Source organism: Perissodus microlepis, chromosome 19 (genome assembly GCF_051167445.1).
Source record: "Perissodus microlepis isolate ML-2025 ecotype Zambia chromosome 19, ASM5116744v1, whole genome shotgun sequence".
Classification (NCBI taxonomy): Eukaryota; Metazoa; Chordata; class Actinopteri; order Cichliformes; family Cichlidae; genus Perissodus; species Perissodus microlepis.
The window spans coordinates 572,707-587,150 of record NC_140479.1 but is presented as its reverse complement, the minus strand read 5'-3'; the positions used below and the strand labels follow the sequence as shown (position 1 = coordinate 587,150).

The window sequence follows — 14,444 nt, the reverse complement described above, 5'->3', positions numbered from 1 at the left end:
ATACTTCATATTAACAACACCTCTGGAGTACAAGACATTGTTAAAACCGGCCACCCAAACCATATATCTAGAGGTGAAGGCGCAAGAAAAACACATTTTTCAAAAACCATCTCACGTAGGTGCATTCAAACCTAGTGACACATAAGTATTTAATCTGTCTATCCAGATCCTCTCCATCCTCCTCCGCTGACCGACTGACCAACCCGGATTCGCCTGTTGCTGTAAACGTGCTCTCAGACAGGCCCCAGTTTCCCCCACATAAATCAACCCACAACATGTACACTGAATGGTATAAACCACATTCTTTATCTCTAAGGAGAATCTTCCTCGAACTGCCCAAGAGACCCCACTATGTGGATTATTAATCGTGTGTCTCTAAACCCGCGTTTAACCGCAGGCCCTCACACCAGCTCCCAAAGATTCTTCCGGCCGCCTCCCTCGTCCAATGAATCCCATCCGCTGTGGTGTGGAAATCATGTTGTGAAATGCACGGCAAGTAATTATAGTGTGTGCTAATGAAGTTATTGATCATGGTGAGATTGTATTTTTGAATTTTCGACAGCGATTTAGCAAAATGAATCTGCGCGACAAAAATGTCTGCATTTGGAAACGCAGCTTGCGCGCCATGCACCACCCTACGTAACTGCTCAATCGAAGTTTTTTGAGGGTCCTGATCCATGTTATTTAAACCCACCGAAAGCACCACCACTCCCGTGTCCTCGCAGACCGGCGCCGTCTCCAGCAAGTTCAAAAAAATGATAAAAGTTCGCTCCCGGATAGCTCTCAATTTGAATCTGACTGTTTTTAAAGGGGGGTATCCTATTTAAGTTCGAATCTCCCAGGAAAGCTACAGGTTTGTTAACCCTGATTTTCCAGTCTTGTAGCTTACGGCTCACCCGTACTCGGTGGTATGATGGCGTGTGCCACCCCCCCCACGGTCTCCGTTTCGGCCCCCGCCCCGGTCACTTCCTCATCCCTTGTGGACTGGCACCGGCTGCGTCCCTCCGCTCGCTTTTTCGGCCCCACGGTTTTAAATTCGTCAGCAGAGTCATTGCTTTCACTGACCTCCTCGCTCAGGTGGAAATTACTTTTAAGATTGAAATGGTGGGGATCTGCGCGGTCCAATGAGTCACAGCTCATATTGCCCGCTTGGTCCTGCTGTTGCAGGACCTCTATCGTCATCTCCCCTACTTCTTTTCCACCTGTTTGAGCAGAGGATTTAATTTTTAGCCGTTTTTGCTGTTTCGCTACGGGCCTCTCCGTTGTAGACGCAGCCGGCATGTGCGTTCGGTCACCTTCGCGAGGCGAGGAAAAAGGACCTGGGGGGGCGGTGGACCGAGGCGGCAAAGCACCGGGAGTATTCAGGGAGGAGTCACGGCGTGCGGCGGTCACGGGGCATGCAGAGGGAGAACACAGAGAGGCAGGCAATATATCATCCTTCCCATCTAAATCCACCGCAACATTTGATCTAATCCCACTTGCTACACCCGCCACAACCCTACCCTCCCCTGTCTTCCCCCCACCTCCGTCCCTTTCCGTTTCAGCAGTTATTTCCCCGAAGGCACCCAAACGGGCCGGCGCACGGGTCTCCGCTTTCCGGGACTCACTTAACTCCTCCAAGATAGTTTTCCTTTTTCCCAGCGACAGGTTCTTCTGATAGGATGCCTTTTGTTTATTATTGCTGCTAGTATCGCGGCCCGCCACAGTTGTAGGTAAAGCCGGAAACTCATTCTCATCCCTCCAATTAATCACTACTGAACCCGGTTCCTCCCCCCTCTCACCCTGTCTCTCCGTGCGCTCGGCCTGAGGTTTGGTCGCCCCTCCACCCTCCTCCCCTGGTGAATCAAGGAGAGCCTCCACCAGTGACATTGTGGACGCCCTCAAACGGGCCCCGTACCTTTTTAAAGCCCACCCCTTCGCTACCTGGAGCGACACCACATTCTTTTTAATCCCATTTAAAAGCTGAATGACATTAACATAATGTTCATAAAGTATGTCCATGTTCTTAGCCATCCAGGAGTCCGTATTCTGCTCGAGCTGCATCCTGACCTTTTCTGTAGGTGCAGCCGGCTTAATAAAGTCAGACAACCTGGACACCTGTCTCACCATTCCCCTGGGATATAAACCTGTATCCCGCGCCTCTTCGATCACCCCTTTATGATGCACTGTCTGGATTAATTTAAAAATGTCCTTCGCACACTTTCTAGTCTCTGTATCTAGCGCACGATTTAATCCAGAGGCAGCTACATAGGTTGCCGGCTTGCCAAAGCGTCTCAAACCTGGGCAACCCGGCTGTCCCAATCCCTCCCTCGGCCTCGTCTCATCCCGACCCCCAGCCTGCATAACCAGATCAACATCAATCGGACTTTCCCCTAAGGTTTCAGAAATGTCTGTTTGAACCTTGTGTCTGTCAGTGGGGAGCTCACCTGTGTTTCCTCGCGGTCGCTGAGCCACTCGATTTATGCTTGGTGATCTCTGCCTTCTCCGAGCTCTCCTCTGGTGGCGTGGAAACGTCCATCCGCCGTCTTGCATTTCGCCTCCTTGCTCCCGCGGCGTCCTCATCCGGTATGCCTCCATCCTGCACCTAAACACTCCTTTTACAGGTAGTGACTCCACTGACCACGGGCGTCCCCGTTACGGTGTCTGTTGATCGGAAGGAGCTCAAAAACAAGAGGGTTAAGTCGCACACCGATGCCTCGTTCTGTCCACACGCCACCTCTCAGTTTCAGATTTAGAGTTCACGAGGAGAATCCAACAGGTGGAAAAAGAGCTCCCCACTTAGCAGTTTTCTTAAAAAAGTCCGTTAAAAAGCAATAGTCTCTAGTGTGAACGGGCTAAAACATTGTCATTAGTGCCCGTCACTGGGAGAGCTGTATAAAAAATCGCCTTCCTCCCAAAAGTCTGGCCTCGCGTCCCTGACGTTTCGCGGAACTCCCGCTTCCTCAGAGGGATACACGCTACTGGGGGCCAGGAGAGAACGAGGCATTAAAACATTTTCTGAGAGACGCCCAATCCCGTGGGCCTCTCCCAGGATAGGTCATCTTGAATCACATGGGAGCAACAATGTATTCCCATGCCACACCCCCCTCCCAGGTGTATTCAGGTGCCCAGGCCAAAAAAAGACATACAAAAAAACCCCATATATGAAGAAAAATTAAAAAACCTTTTGTGGTGTCACTCCTATATATTAATATCATAAAATTATTACTTATAATAGATCTATATAAATGAACCTACATAAAACCTCATAAAAATCATCCTGCTAAAGATGATTAATAAAAAATATAAAAAGTTAAAAAATAAATTATCTCTAGAAGACAAAAGAGGAGACAAAATTAAAATAAAATGAAGACAAAAAATGAAAATTGGGTGGGGGTGGGAAAAGAGAATAAACTTAATTAAAATAACAAACTAGGTAGGGAAGTGGGGCCCGTGAGGGAGTCTTAGGGCTGTCACGGACCAGGGGGAGAACCCGACAACGGGTAACACCCGGAGCAGGAACGTGAAAAAATGGGGGGAGGAGAAAAGAACAAGAAACAATCTACACAAAGATTGACAAACAACAAATCAAGCGTCCCAGATTCACCTTAATTTAAGAATTGAAAAATTAAAACATTATATCAAATAATAGTTAGCTGGAACGGGGACCTTTCCATTCAAAAAAGGGGGAGATTTCAATATGGTGCATTCCAGTACCTCCGGAAAAAACAATACTTCCCCCTCATCTCTCTATATAGTACAAGGATACAACTAATAACAATAATTTTAATCCTTAACGAGTGGTCGGGGGAAGACACCCACCCAAAGAACCCAGCAGAGATCCAAAACCACACAAACAAAACCAGAAATCACTTATGTGTCATTTGCAGTTTCCCTCCTCAGTTAGGCGTTATGATCCCTAAACTGACCCTTATCCTTGCCCCTATACAAGACCAGGGGTATATCTTATAGATTTTAATATAGACAATAAGGGTTATTGACCCAGGGGCTTAATAATTGCCTTTTAAGCTCTGAGGGCCATAATAGCCAGGATGTTTAAGTTTTTAAGTTTTAGGCCTCCCAAAACAGGGCTGCTTCTCCTCCAAGTTTTTATCCCCAACCTTTATCACTTCCCCAAAGAGGTTAAGTTTAGGGTCATGTGGCCTGGGTAGGGTCATCTTCCAATTTATTCACAAGTTCTGAGGATATAACTAGACAAAAAGGTTAAGTTTAGATTTTTACATCTTTCCAAAATCCAATTCAACCTCTTTAGAACTCCCCATTATAGCCTGAGGAGGTGCAGTTCATATTCTAGAAGAGAGCTAGGTTGTCTTTTTATGAAAAGACTTTTTAGTTCGTTGCAGGGAGGATGACAGACACAGATTCCTGGCACAGGCTGGTTAGGTATTTAGAGTTTTGGCTCAGTTTATTTCATCTGAAACTTTATTGCACGGTCCTAGGTATCGGCTGCAACATCCTACTTCCCCTTTTGGCTCCTCTTCTTCTCAAAGGCATCCTCCTCTTCTTCTTCGGCTTCTCTTGTACCTCCTTTTTTATGCATTGTTAATTTAAAACCATCACCCCAACTATCTTAATCCCACAATCTCCAGTGATCTCCAAGGAGGTATGGTTAAAATACACACTACAACCTACAATGTCACTCATATTTCTAAATATTAATAGCCCCAATGCCATAAGTCTCCCATCACTCTCTGGAGGAGATTTCGCCTCCAAGAGAAAAAAACTTTATCATTTTAATTTTTCTTTTTTCATATCAAAATTAATTTCCAACCACATGCAATTAGTAATCACAATAAGACAGTGTCCTGTTAGTATTTCACTCTGTCCACACTGGTGTTCATACAATTCTGTTATGGGAGCTTATAGCATTCAGAGCTACATATTACACTTAACCTTGACCTTTAGTCTTTAATGTTTTTTTTAATTTAATAAATGTAGCTACATTTAGCTACAATGTAGCTAAATGTAGCTACATTGTAGCTACATTTAGCTCATGTTTATCAAAGAATCTGGAAAAATTGTGTATTTATGAACTTTACTCATAATTCAGGCGACAAAACTAAAAGAAATGAATCAATGTGAACCGAACGAGAGCTGCCACAGGACAGAGAAGTGCTGAACAGAGAATATGACAATAATATATCAATAATTTATCTCAATTACATCGCTGGAAGCCAAACTTGTTGTTTAAATCAAAATTCTAAACTCAAAGTAACAAAACGTCCAATTTACAGTGAACACCTCATCTGTATCTGACACAGGGCTGAAGATATACCACGGGCCTTGAATGCAGCAGAGCTCTCATCAGGTAAGCACGGGAAGACACCTGGACTGTGTTTAATGTGGCGTCTGTATCGATGCTGCAGGAAGCAGAGAAGAATCTGAAAGGGTCACAACTAACTCAGAAAAGGTTTCAATTTTTTGTTCAACATCAGGAACCAGGAAGTCCAGGAAGAGCAAGTTCTAGTTCTGGGAAGCTCTTCCTCTGAGCAGGAGGAGCTAGTATCAAACAGATGCTCCAAGTTTCTCAGCTCAGTGAACTGACACAGATCTGCTCACCTCACAGGTTAACATGACGTCGACAAACAGATGCTGCGTTTGATGTTATTGATGCTTTTGGACCAACAAAACAGCTTTTTACACCTGCACTCAGAGCGATCTGATTGGTCAGTAGGTGATTTTGTTGATGCCTGGTCTTGAACGCGACCGTCTTCAGCGCAGGTTGGGCCTCGACAGCGAGTCGGCACAACGGTCTCCTGGTAGGCGGGACTTCAGGACTTCTCAGCCTCTGTACGCCGCGCTGATGAGCTGATGAGCCCACGCTCTGACGGCGGTTTCAGCAGAAACACTGAAACCTTAATAAATAGACTGTACGATGTGATGGGCGACCTGGTGCAGACATGAACTCCACCTGGTTCCTGTGAGCTGCAGGTAAACACGGTGGACAGGTGAGTGTGCTGTGCAGGTGCTAGCACTGATCATTATTAGGGAGCTTCAGCATAATTCAGATAAAAATTCACTCGCTTGTATTTCCTGTTTTTCATCAGCCTTTCCGTTCGTCCTGTTGGGAATAACTGAGGAAACAAGGAGCATGCACACTTTCACTTTCACAGATTGTGGAATGAAATATTTGAATAAAGGCTTTAAAATCTGATCCTAAAGCAGAGCAGCTGTTTGTACTCGCTGACTTACATGGTATTTGTCATGAACTCAGTTACTTTCCTCTCAGAGTTAAAAGCTGCGTCCTGAAATCTGTCAGATCTGATAGTTTAACAGAGTCTCACAGGTGGAGACAGTTTTTTATACTTTTACATACATTTGAAGAGCTCAGGTGGGTCTCAGGAGTTTTACCAGGATCGCTGATTTGAGAGACTTGACCTGAGAAAATGAGCTCAGCTGATCTGAACTTTCCATAGCTTTTTACGGATATTTGCAGTAAAAAAAAAGTTATAATATAATAATATTTACAGTAATTTGTTGTTAATTTAACAGTAATAGGATAGACCCTATTATTGTAAATAACTGTAAAAATAACAGAAATATGTTAAACCTTATTAAAACCTTTGACAGTAAAAAACACAGTGAAATTGTATAACAAATTACAGCATTTTATTTTGACCAGATACATTTTACGGTAAATTCCTGGCAACCACAGATGCCGGTATTTTACCGCTAAAAATACAGTACAATATGAGGAACATAAATGGTTTACCGTACATTTTACATTTGCAACCGCTAAATATAGAAAAATCTAAAGATGCTCATATATAACCAAGGTAGTGAATATTACTGATAAACAATGAGAAAATTTGACATACCATTTGAAAACAGACTAAACATATCATTTTCTCTATTCCTACAAAACAGCATAGATCTTGAGAATACAGCATGTGTCCATATATATGGCTGGTAATCCATGGAGGAATGAATAAACATGAAACAAAATATTACCTGCCCCTGACCTATCAACAGTAATGAGTCACTGGGTCCTGCCTTGGTGAAGGAAAGGACTCAGTGGAGTTTCTAATGCGCATGGTGTCGAAGATACAAGCTCTGCAGGAGTACTTCAATGTCCATCAGGAGTTCACTTTGGACTGGCAGGATCCCCTCTGCAGCAAAAAATGGACAAAGTTTGATCAGTGCTTGAGCAAAATGCACAGAAATGAACAAAACGTGCTGCCAAAAACAGATCTAATGATAAATGATTTCTTAAGTGTAAAATATACAGTTCTTAAAGGATAGCTATTGTCAAAATGCAACCTGGGCTGTTTTTTTTTTTTTTTTTTTTACTGTAAACGAGACAAACATACATCTAAAAGCATAATTATGACAAACGAGCCGTTTTTGAGACTGACCGTGATTTTGTTTTGTGGTCAATAGCCAGTGAATGGGAATACTAGGGGGCCGGGGCATAAATTTGAGCGCATCAAAATCGATACAGTAAAAAAAAAAAAAAAAAAAAAAAAAAACAGCCCAGGTTGCGTTTTGGCAATAGTTATCCTTTAAATCTACTTATGTAAAAGTGATACATAGACAACGCAGCCCTAATCACAATCATAATTTGTTGGAAAACGTATTTCAGTTTCCTATTGATTTATCATAGAACTTGAAGTTAATGGCTGAATGCATGGTGATGAGACCTATCATTCAATCTACATTTTATAGCGTATGAAACTGCTCACCTGGACATGAACCTGAGCTCGGCTGATTAAGATTAGTGTCTCCTGTCCATCTTTCTTTAGCAAAACTTGAATAATACCACTGCTTACCTCTTATTGAATCTTTGGGTGCAGACTTAATTGAAGAGCCTCGTATAAACAGGCAGGGTGTGATGTTTAGGGAAACCAAAGAATACAGGCGCCATCATTTCTGCCAGAAGACTCATGGGGTGCAACGAAGCTTTCATTGTGGACTGTCTAGATACCTTCTGCATTCAGAAAGAAAACAAGAAGGGCATACACCATAAACAATAATAACTGACAAAAATAATGAGACAAGAAATTAAAGTAACAAAATAAGTGCAAATCAAGTTTCCCTGTGTTGCAGTGTAGCTGAATGTTTTTCAACAATTTGATTTAAGGTAAAACACATACCAAATATTTCCAGCCAAGGTTTGTTTCAATCTTCAGCATGTTTTTCCTGCCATTGTCTTGAAACTGTTTCATCTGTCCCTCTCATTTGATGCTGTTTACAAAAACAAAACAGCAATATTGTAAAGGGAAAAAGGAAAATGAATTTAATGGGGAAAAAAAAGAAAAAAAAGATTATGACCTGAAATCTCACCATTTCCTGAGAGTCACAGGTTTCTGCTCAAATTCAGTGTCTGAAAAGGGCAGGAACAAAACAAACCTTTTTAATCATAATAAAGACAAAATAAGATTTAGAGACAGACAACAAAGAAATGTGTAAAATATCTTCTTGAATCTGTTTACTTTACTAACCTTGAAAGAGACTCTTGGGTCTTAGCTGTGCCACCACCCTTAAACCTTAAAACACATGCATCAGAAAACCACTGCAACAAAATTTCAGATGTCCTTCACTGACATTTTTATTGTCTTGAACATATTTTGACCTCCACACACTTGCTGCTAGTCAAATATATTGCTTTAAACAAATAAAGGCAAAACAAGCATCTAAAGCTTCTCCTGGCATTATGAAAAGAAGAAAGCCAAAACTGCTTAAGCTCTACACTTAAAGTCAACTAACAAATGTATATTAACCATTGTCAGGAAAACATGAATTTGAACAAGCACATAAGCTTGTGACATCACTTTTGCAGAAACGTACAGCTACAAAATGCTATAATAACAGTTAAAGTCAAGTAATGTTTGTAACAGACAGTGCTGTTTAAATTTCAATGTTAACAGTTCAGTGCAACACTTAACTTGTTTGCTAATTAGGGCAATACAAAATTCAAATAGTTTAAACTCTGTTGTATAGAATATAGAACATCTCTGAAACATCAAAAGTACAGTTCTCAGTAACAATCCCTAGTTAGAGGGATTGTTTAAAGATATATGGTCAAAACATCTGAAAAGCACGCCTGTGATAACAGAAATCAGGTAAGAGCACAGTCCTCAATATCAGCTGGGATAACTGAAAACATAAAAAACACAGTAGTTCCCAGTCAAGGTACAGTTAAGCTGACTGTACCGATCTGTTCAAAATGTCTTTAAACGGTCTCTCGCCACTCGTGATCAGAGAGATCGGCGATGAGGGTGAGTACTCTTGGGTTCACATGCAGTGTCTTCTTCTTAGTTTTTTCAACTTTTGTTCCCTTCTCTGGGTTAATGTTGAAGAAACACCTTGATAAACACAATAATCCATAATAAAACACTATACAATGAAAAAAAAAAAGAAAGGGAAAGGCAAGGGAAAAGTAAAAGAATTACCTCTGAAGAAATTCAAGTGTGGAGCCAAGTTCCAGGGGATAGTGGATGTTCAGGCAGTAGTAGCTACCAAGCATCAGACAGATTGCAGAGATGAAGTCAGTTATTTGGTCATTTACAACTTTGTGGTCAATGCTGAGCATGAACAGTCTCGATGCAAAGCAGGAGGATCCTTGGAATGAAATACAAGTGTAAAAGAATTAACTGTAAAACCCCCTTTACCATTCAAATGTGTCTTAAAATAGTGAAAGTGCAGACATTTAATATAGCGTATCCTTGCATTAGCTTAGGTTCTGTGCACACTGTACTGATTTTCAACTCACCACAAACAATGATCACAGGCAGGCTTTCCACTTGGACTTCTTTTGCCAGACATGTTTCATCAACATAGTGGAAGAGGGTCTCCTCTTTTTCATCGAAATAGGAGAGGAGGAGGAGCATCATATCTTTCACGTCTTCTGAGCAGCCCTTCAGCTGTCCCCTCTGCATTCGAAGCTTTATGACAGCCTCCAAGACATGCTTGCTCTTGTCTGCACAAGTGGTTTTCAGAAAGTCCAGAAGCCGTTTTCCCTTCTTTTCCAGACTGGTGAGGAAAGTCTCTTTCAGCGGTACCCCAGTAAGTTCTTCAAAATGGACTGTCATTCCAATCGCCTGAAACAAAAAAGGCCACTCTTCTTTGAGGGTTTGCATGTCTGCTCCGCTGTTTATTGCTTTGCGCTGAGAGTAGTAGGTGCATTTCATTAGAGTTTTTACTTCTTCGTGACTGAAGCTTGTCTGTTCACTGAGAATCTTCATACGTTCCTTCTTCTCCTGCTGGGTTTCCAGTGTCTCACTGACTGGCAAAAACTTCATGTCCCACTTTATGCAGCCATATGTGTCTTGAACAGATGCTCGCTTTTCAGGCGTCACTTCATCGGTGTCATCTGATCCTCCCTGTTTGCGCTTCTGTAACACTGGTGAAGTAGACCTCTTCACATTTTCAATTCGTGCCTGAATCTGTTTTACCAAAGAGTGGTACCCCTGTCCTACCACATCCCCCTCTATGACATCCTGCAGTGACTTGGGATACATCGCAACCAGTTTTTTTGCAATTTCATCATCTCCTTCACAATGATGCGGATCATCTCCCTCCGCAATCGAGGCTTTGGTCTTTTCTCTCTCTGAAGACACTGGATCAAGTCTTCTGGAAAATCTTCACTTGGAATTCTAAAGTTATCTACCCAGTCTAGAGAATATATTGGCCTGGGTGAGGGGGAGGCAGAAAATGAGGAGCAAGAAGATGGAGACGATATGCTGGCCTGGCTTGAAATTTCCATATTTGGTGCTGTAAAACAATATCACAAACAATAGATTAATTGTACTTTTTGGACCTTGGCCAAAGCATAATAGAAAAAACAGAAAGCCCTTCATGGCTATTGTGCAATGAAATCATAATACTTACTGGTTTGTTTCCAGGCAGCCAGCAGTTTTCTTGCCTGAACTGGTCTCAGGACAGAGTTCAGATCAGTCTCACTGATGAACTGCAAGTCCTCAGATGTCTCCACTCCTAATGATTGTAGTGCCTCCAGTACAATTTCAAGGATTAAGGCAGACAGGTCCGGCAGCACCTTAGTAATGGAACTCCTTATGCTGTCCCCCATTTCCGAGACGTCTGATAAAAGAATGTGAATAAAGGTCAATTTACACCAAGTGGTACCTTTGGTCTTAAAATATGAAGCTGATCTTGCTTGATACTACACTTTTATACAGTGTTTCGTAAGTACCAAACTAACAGCACCATTATTGTGACAGCACACTGTGTTTCAATGGAACCATTTGGTACCCATACTTCATGTAAGATGTTAATGGATAGAAATCAATTAAGTCAATGATGTTCACACACTGCATCTTTTCTTTTTCCTTTCTCACTGAGTGCAGATGATACTGAGAATGGTATTCTGTCACGTGCACCGACACCAGAAAATAAACACTGTCATTCTTAATCAAAATGAGAACTACTTCACCAAACTCAACAGAGTCAGAGCCCCCTGTGACAAGGAAGTGTCCTTTCTTGTACTGTGTTCCCTTGTACATCATTTCTACTGTGACCTTTGTATTGGTTTCAGTAAAGTCAAACATTTGAACTGCTTCTTGAATGGCTTTACTGTACAGCACTGAGGAAAATGGAGAACCATCTTTGACTTTCAAGACAGATTGACACAATGACCCTGCTGCAAGATAGGCTTGAAACTTCTGATGTCTTTCAGAGAGTGTATGGCAGAGGTTTTTGAAATTTTTCAGATTTCTGGCACACCTCTTGAAATAACTGTGCTTACTTTCAAAGCGCATTGTCCATAATCTTATCAGTGGGCCAAATTTCAGAATCAGTGCTGGGTAATGGCGTAGAAAATGGTGTTTTGGTCTCAGGTTGCATTCTGGGAACAGAGCTTTTCTTGACTCTAAATATCCTTGAATAAGAATATCAAGATATGCTACCTGAGCCACTGAAATTTTCTGAGCACACACCATGTCTACAATATCTTTCAGCTGCAGAGTTAAGTTCCACACATCATCTGTGGGGTCTGTCACTATGTCACCAACTATGAGAGGCAGCAATCGGAGGGAGTTCCAGTTCTGTACAGCCTGTCCTGAGAGTTTAGCTGCTTGAGGACTGACCTCAGATGGCTTTGTAGAAGCATCAGAGGCATGGTAACTAAACTGTTTGATGCGTCGGTTCAGAGTGGAGTAAGTGAACCATGCTTTTTTCTTTATGAAGTATTTCAGATACAGTGCCACATCATAAGCCAAAACTCCCTCAAAGATATCATGACCTAGACATGGTGGCAAGCCTGGCATACAAACGTTGAAGTATTTCAGTGAATTGAACACTGACCTGAACTTCACTCCTTCGACGTCTGGTGTATTGTCAATCTGGAGGCGATCAACAGCAGAGTTGTAGTTCTCTTTGGTACGTTCTGGTCCACACAGATTTGGGTCAGCACCCTGAAATTCAGATTTCGTTATCAGGCAGTACCTGCAGAAGTACTTTGAAGAACTAAAGTTTTCAGTGAAGCCACCAATACTGTGAGAACCCAGATTATCACCAGCAATGCAAAACAAAGTTCCTTTGACTCTAGTTTCATCTGATGCAACAATCCCACTGTCCTCCAATTCTTTCAAGTCTGCCAGTAATTCAGAGAACACATTAGCATGACCAAACTCTTTAAAATCTTTCTCCCTGCACAGTAAGACAAGAGACATGTGATCTGTGTCTGAGCGCACATGAAGTGGCAAGTTTGCCACTGATGCATATACAGCTAATACCTTGTGTTTTGTCCTTGCAGAGCCTAAAGGGTTAACGACTTCAAAGGCATCCTGGTAGAGTACTAGCTTGAGACATGATGGATTTTGACCAAAAAAAATCATTTGATTTAAACAGCTTACTATCACTTATGTCACACAGAACATCAGCAGGAGGCTCAGTAGAGGGCTCTTCTGATTTCTGCCACAGATCAGACTCTAGCAGACATCTCAAAGTCTCTCTTAAAGGCACATAATAGGCAAACCTATCTTTTCTGTTTTCATCTCTCCCTAAAAATATTTTCTTTGGTTCCACATAGTTGAAGGCTTTTTTAAAGGTCTGAGCTCTGGAGTGCACTGTCCTCAATGGCCCGGTATGACATGCAGAAAAAAGATCATAGCTTTTGACAGACTCGCAGACTTTGTTGATGTCCTCCTCTGATAATGATGTGTCATCTTTTAACAGTGATGCAAGTTTACCCAAACTGTATGTCTGTCCCAACTCATGTATGTTCTGCATTTCCTCCACAATGTTCTGTATGGTTGAAGCAGGCAGTAGAAACTGACCCTGCAATTTTAAGATAAGATAACTCTTTATTGTCATTGCACAGTCATACATAGTACAGTAGTACAATGAAATTGGAAAAACTGTCCTACGTCGGCACTACATATAACACAACACGACACGATATGACACATCACAACGCAACAAACAACACAACACAGTATATTAACTTAGTATAAAAAAGAAGAATAAGTGTATGTGTTATGCACACTGTTATTATTGCACATTAATTATTATTGCACCTTGTTATAAATATAAATATTATTGTTATTGTTTTAAACATTGTTACCTCCCCCCTAAAAAAGTCCAGGGAGGTATCCAGTCAGGTCAGCTGTTAGCATTGATCAGGGCTATTGCCCTGTTGTAAAAGCTGTCCTTGAGTCTATTTGTTCAGGACCTCAGCAGCCTGAACCTCCTGCCAGACAGCAGCAGCTTAAACACCCGGTGTCCTGGGTGTGTGCAGTCCCGTAGGATGCTGCATGCCCTCTTGAGACAGCGAGTGCTGTACAGGTCCTTCAGGGAGGGAAGAGGATGTCCAATGATTTTTTGGGCCATATTGATGACCCTCTGGAGTGTCTTTCTGTGTGCTGTGGTGCAGCTGGAGAACCACACACCGATGCAATATGTCAGCACACTTTCAATGGAGCAGCGGTAGAAGACGGTCAGCAGCTCCTTCTTCAGGTCCATTTTTCTGAGGATTCTCAGAAAGTGGAGACGCTGTTGGGCCTTCTTTAAGACCGCAGAGGTGTTAGAGCTCCATTGGAGGTCTGTGTCTATGTGCACACCCAGAAACTTGAAACTGGAGACCCTTTCCACGCACTCCCCGTTGATGCTGACAGGCTGCAGCTCGGACTTCCTCCTTCTGAAGTCAACTACCAGTTCTTTTGTCTTGGTGGTATTGAGGTCCAGGTTGTTATCTGCACACCAATCTGACAGCCTCTGAACTTCAGCTCTGTACGCCGTCTCATCTCCCCCTGAGATGAGCCCCACCACGGTGGTATCATCTGTAAACTTGATGACTGTGTTGTCTGGGTGGGAACTAACACAGTCATGTGTGTACAGAGTGTACAGTAGGGGACTCAGTACACAGCCTTGTGGAGAGCCGGTGTTGAGGCTGAGGGCTGAGGAAAGATGAGACCCCACTCTAACTCTCTGTACACGGTCTGAGAGGAAGTCTCTGATCCAGCGGCAGGTGGTAGAAGGAAGTCCAA

At 42.4% G+C, this 14,444-nt stretch overlaps 2 protein-coding genes and 1 long non-coding RNA gene across 3 annotated transcripts; 1 reads left to right on the top strand and 2 right to left on the bottom strand.

The window, feature by feature from the left end:
• The first annotated feature begins 5,842 nt into the window (after positions 1-5,842).
• LOC146365135 (uncharacterized) lies at positions 5,843-6,154 on the top strand. The gene is made up of 2 exons (XR_014798713.1): positions 5,843-5,948; positions 6,048-6,154. It is a non-coding gene; the product is annotated as an uncharacterized LOC146365135 (long non-coding RNA).
• A 366-nt stretch (positions 6,155-6,520) lies between these two features.
• LOC146365134 (uncharacterized) lies at positions 6,521-12,373 on the bottom strand. The gene is made up of 9 exons (XM_084915233.1): positions 12,262-12,373; positions 10,831-11,040; positions 9,713-10,713; positions 9,393-9,561; positions 8,442-9,305; positions 8,284-8,323; positions 8,094-8,184; positions 7,770-7,927; positions 6,521-7,109 (listed from the first exon to the last, which is right to left on the bottom strand). Exons 3-5 carry the CDS (start codon positions 10,458-10,460, stop codon positions 9,173-9,175), a joined length of 1,050 nt encoding a protein of 349 aa, XP_084771359.1. The 5' UTR covers positions 10,461-10,713; positions 10,831-11,040; positions 12,262-12,373; the 3' UTR covers positions 6,521-7,109; positions 7,770-7,927; positions 8,094-8,184; positions 8,284-8,323; positions 8,442-9,172.
• On the bottom strand, positions 10,802-13,137 carry LOC146365133 (uncharacterized). Its single transcript, XM_084915501.1, has 2 exons — positions 11,393-13,137; positions 10,802-11,040 (listed from the first exon to the last, which is right to left on the bottom strand). Exons 1-2 carry the CDS (start codon positions 12,792-12,794, stop codon positions 10,802-10,804), a joined length of 1,641 nt encoding a protein of 546 aa, XP_084771627.1. The 5' UTR covers positions 12,795-13,137.
• Positions 13,138-14,444: the final 1,307 nt, after the last annotated feature.

Excerpts from the sequence above, each read along its gene's own strand:
- LOC146365134 (XM_084915233.1), bottom strand. The coding sequence starts at position 10,460 with ATGTATCCCAAGTCACTGCAGGATGTCATAGAGGGGGATGTGGTAGGA. Across the intron at positions 9,562-9,712 it reads GCCTGTGATCATTGTTTGTG|GATCCTCCTGCTTTGCATCG; the intron begins GTGAGTTGAAAA and ends TTTCATTCCAAG. Across the intron at positions 9,306-9,392 it reads ACACTTGAATTTCTTCAGAG|GTGTTTCTTCAACATTAACC; the intron begins GTAATTCTTTTA and ends GTGTTTATCAAG.
- LOC146365133 (XM_084915501.1), bottom strand. The coding sequence starts at position 12,794 with ATGATTTTTTTTGGTCAAAATCCATCATGTCTCAAGCTAGTACTCTAC. Across the intron at positions 11,041-11,392 it reads CTCTGACTCTGTTGAGTTTG|ACGTCTCGGAAATGGGGGAC; the intron begins GTGAAGTAGTTC and ends TTCTTTTATCAG.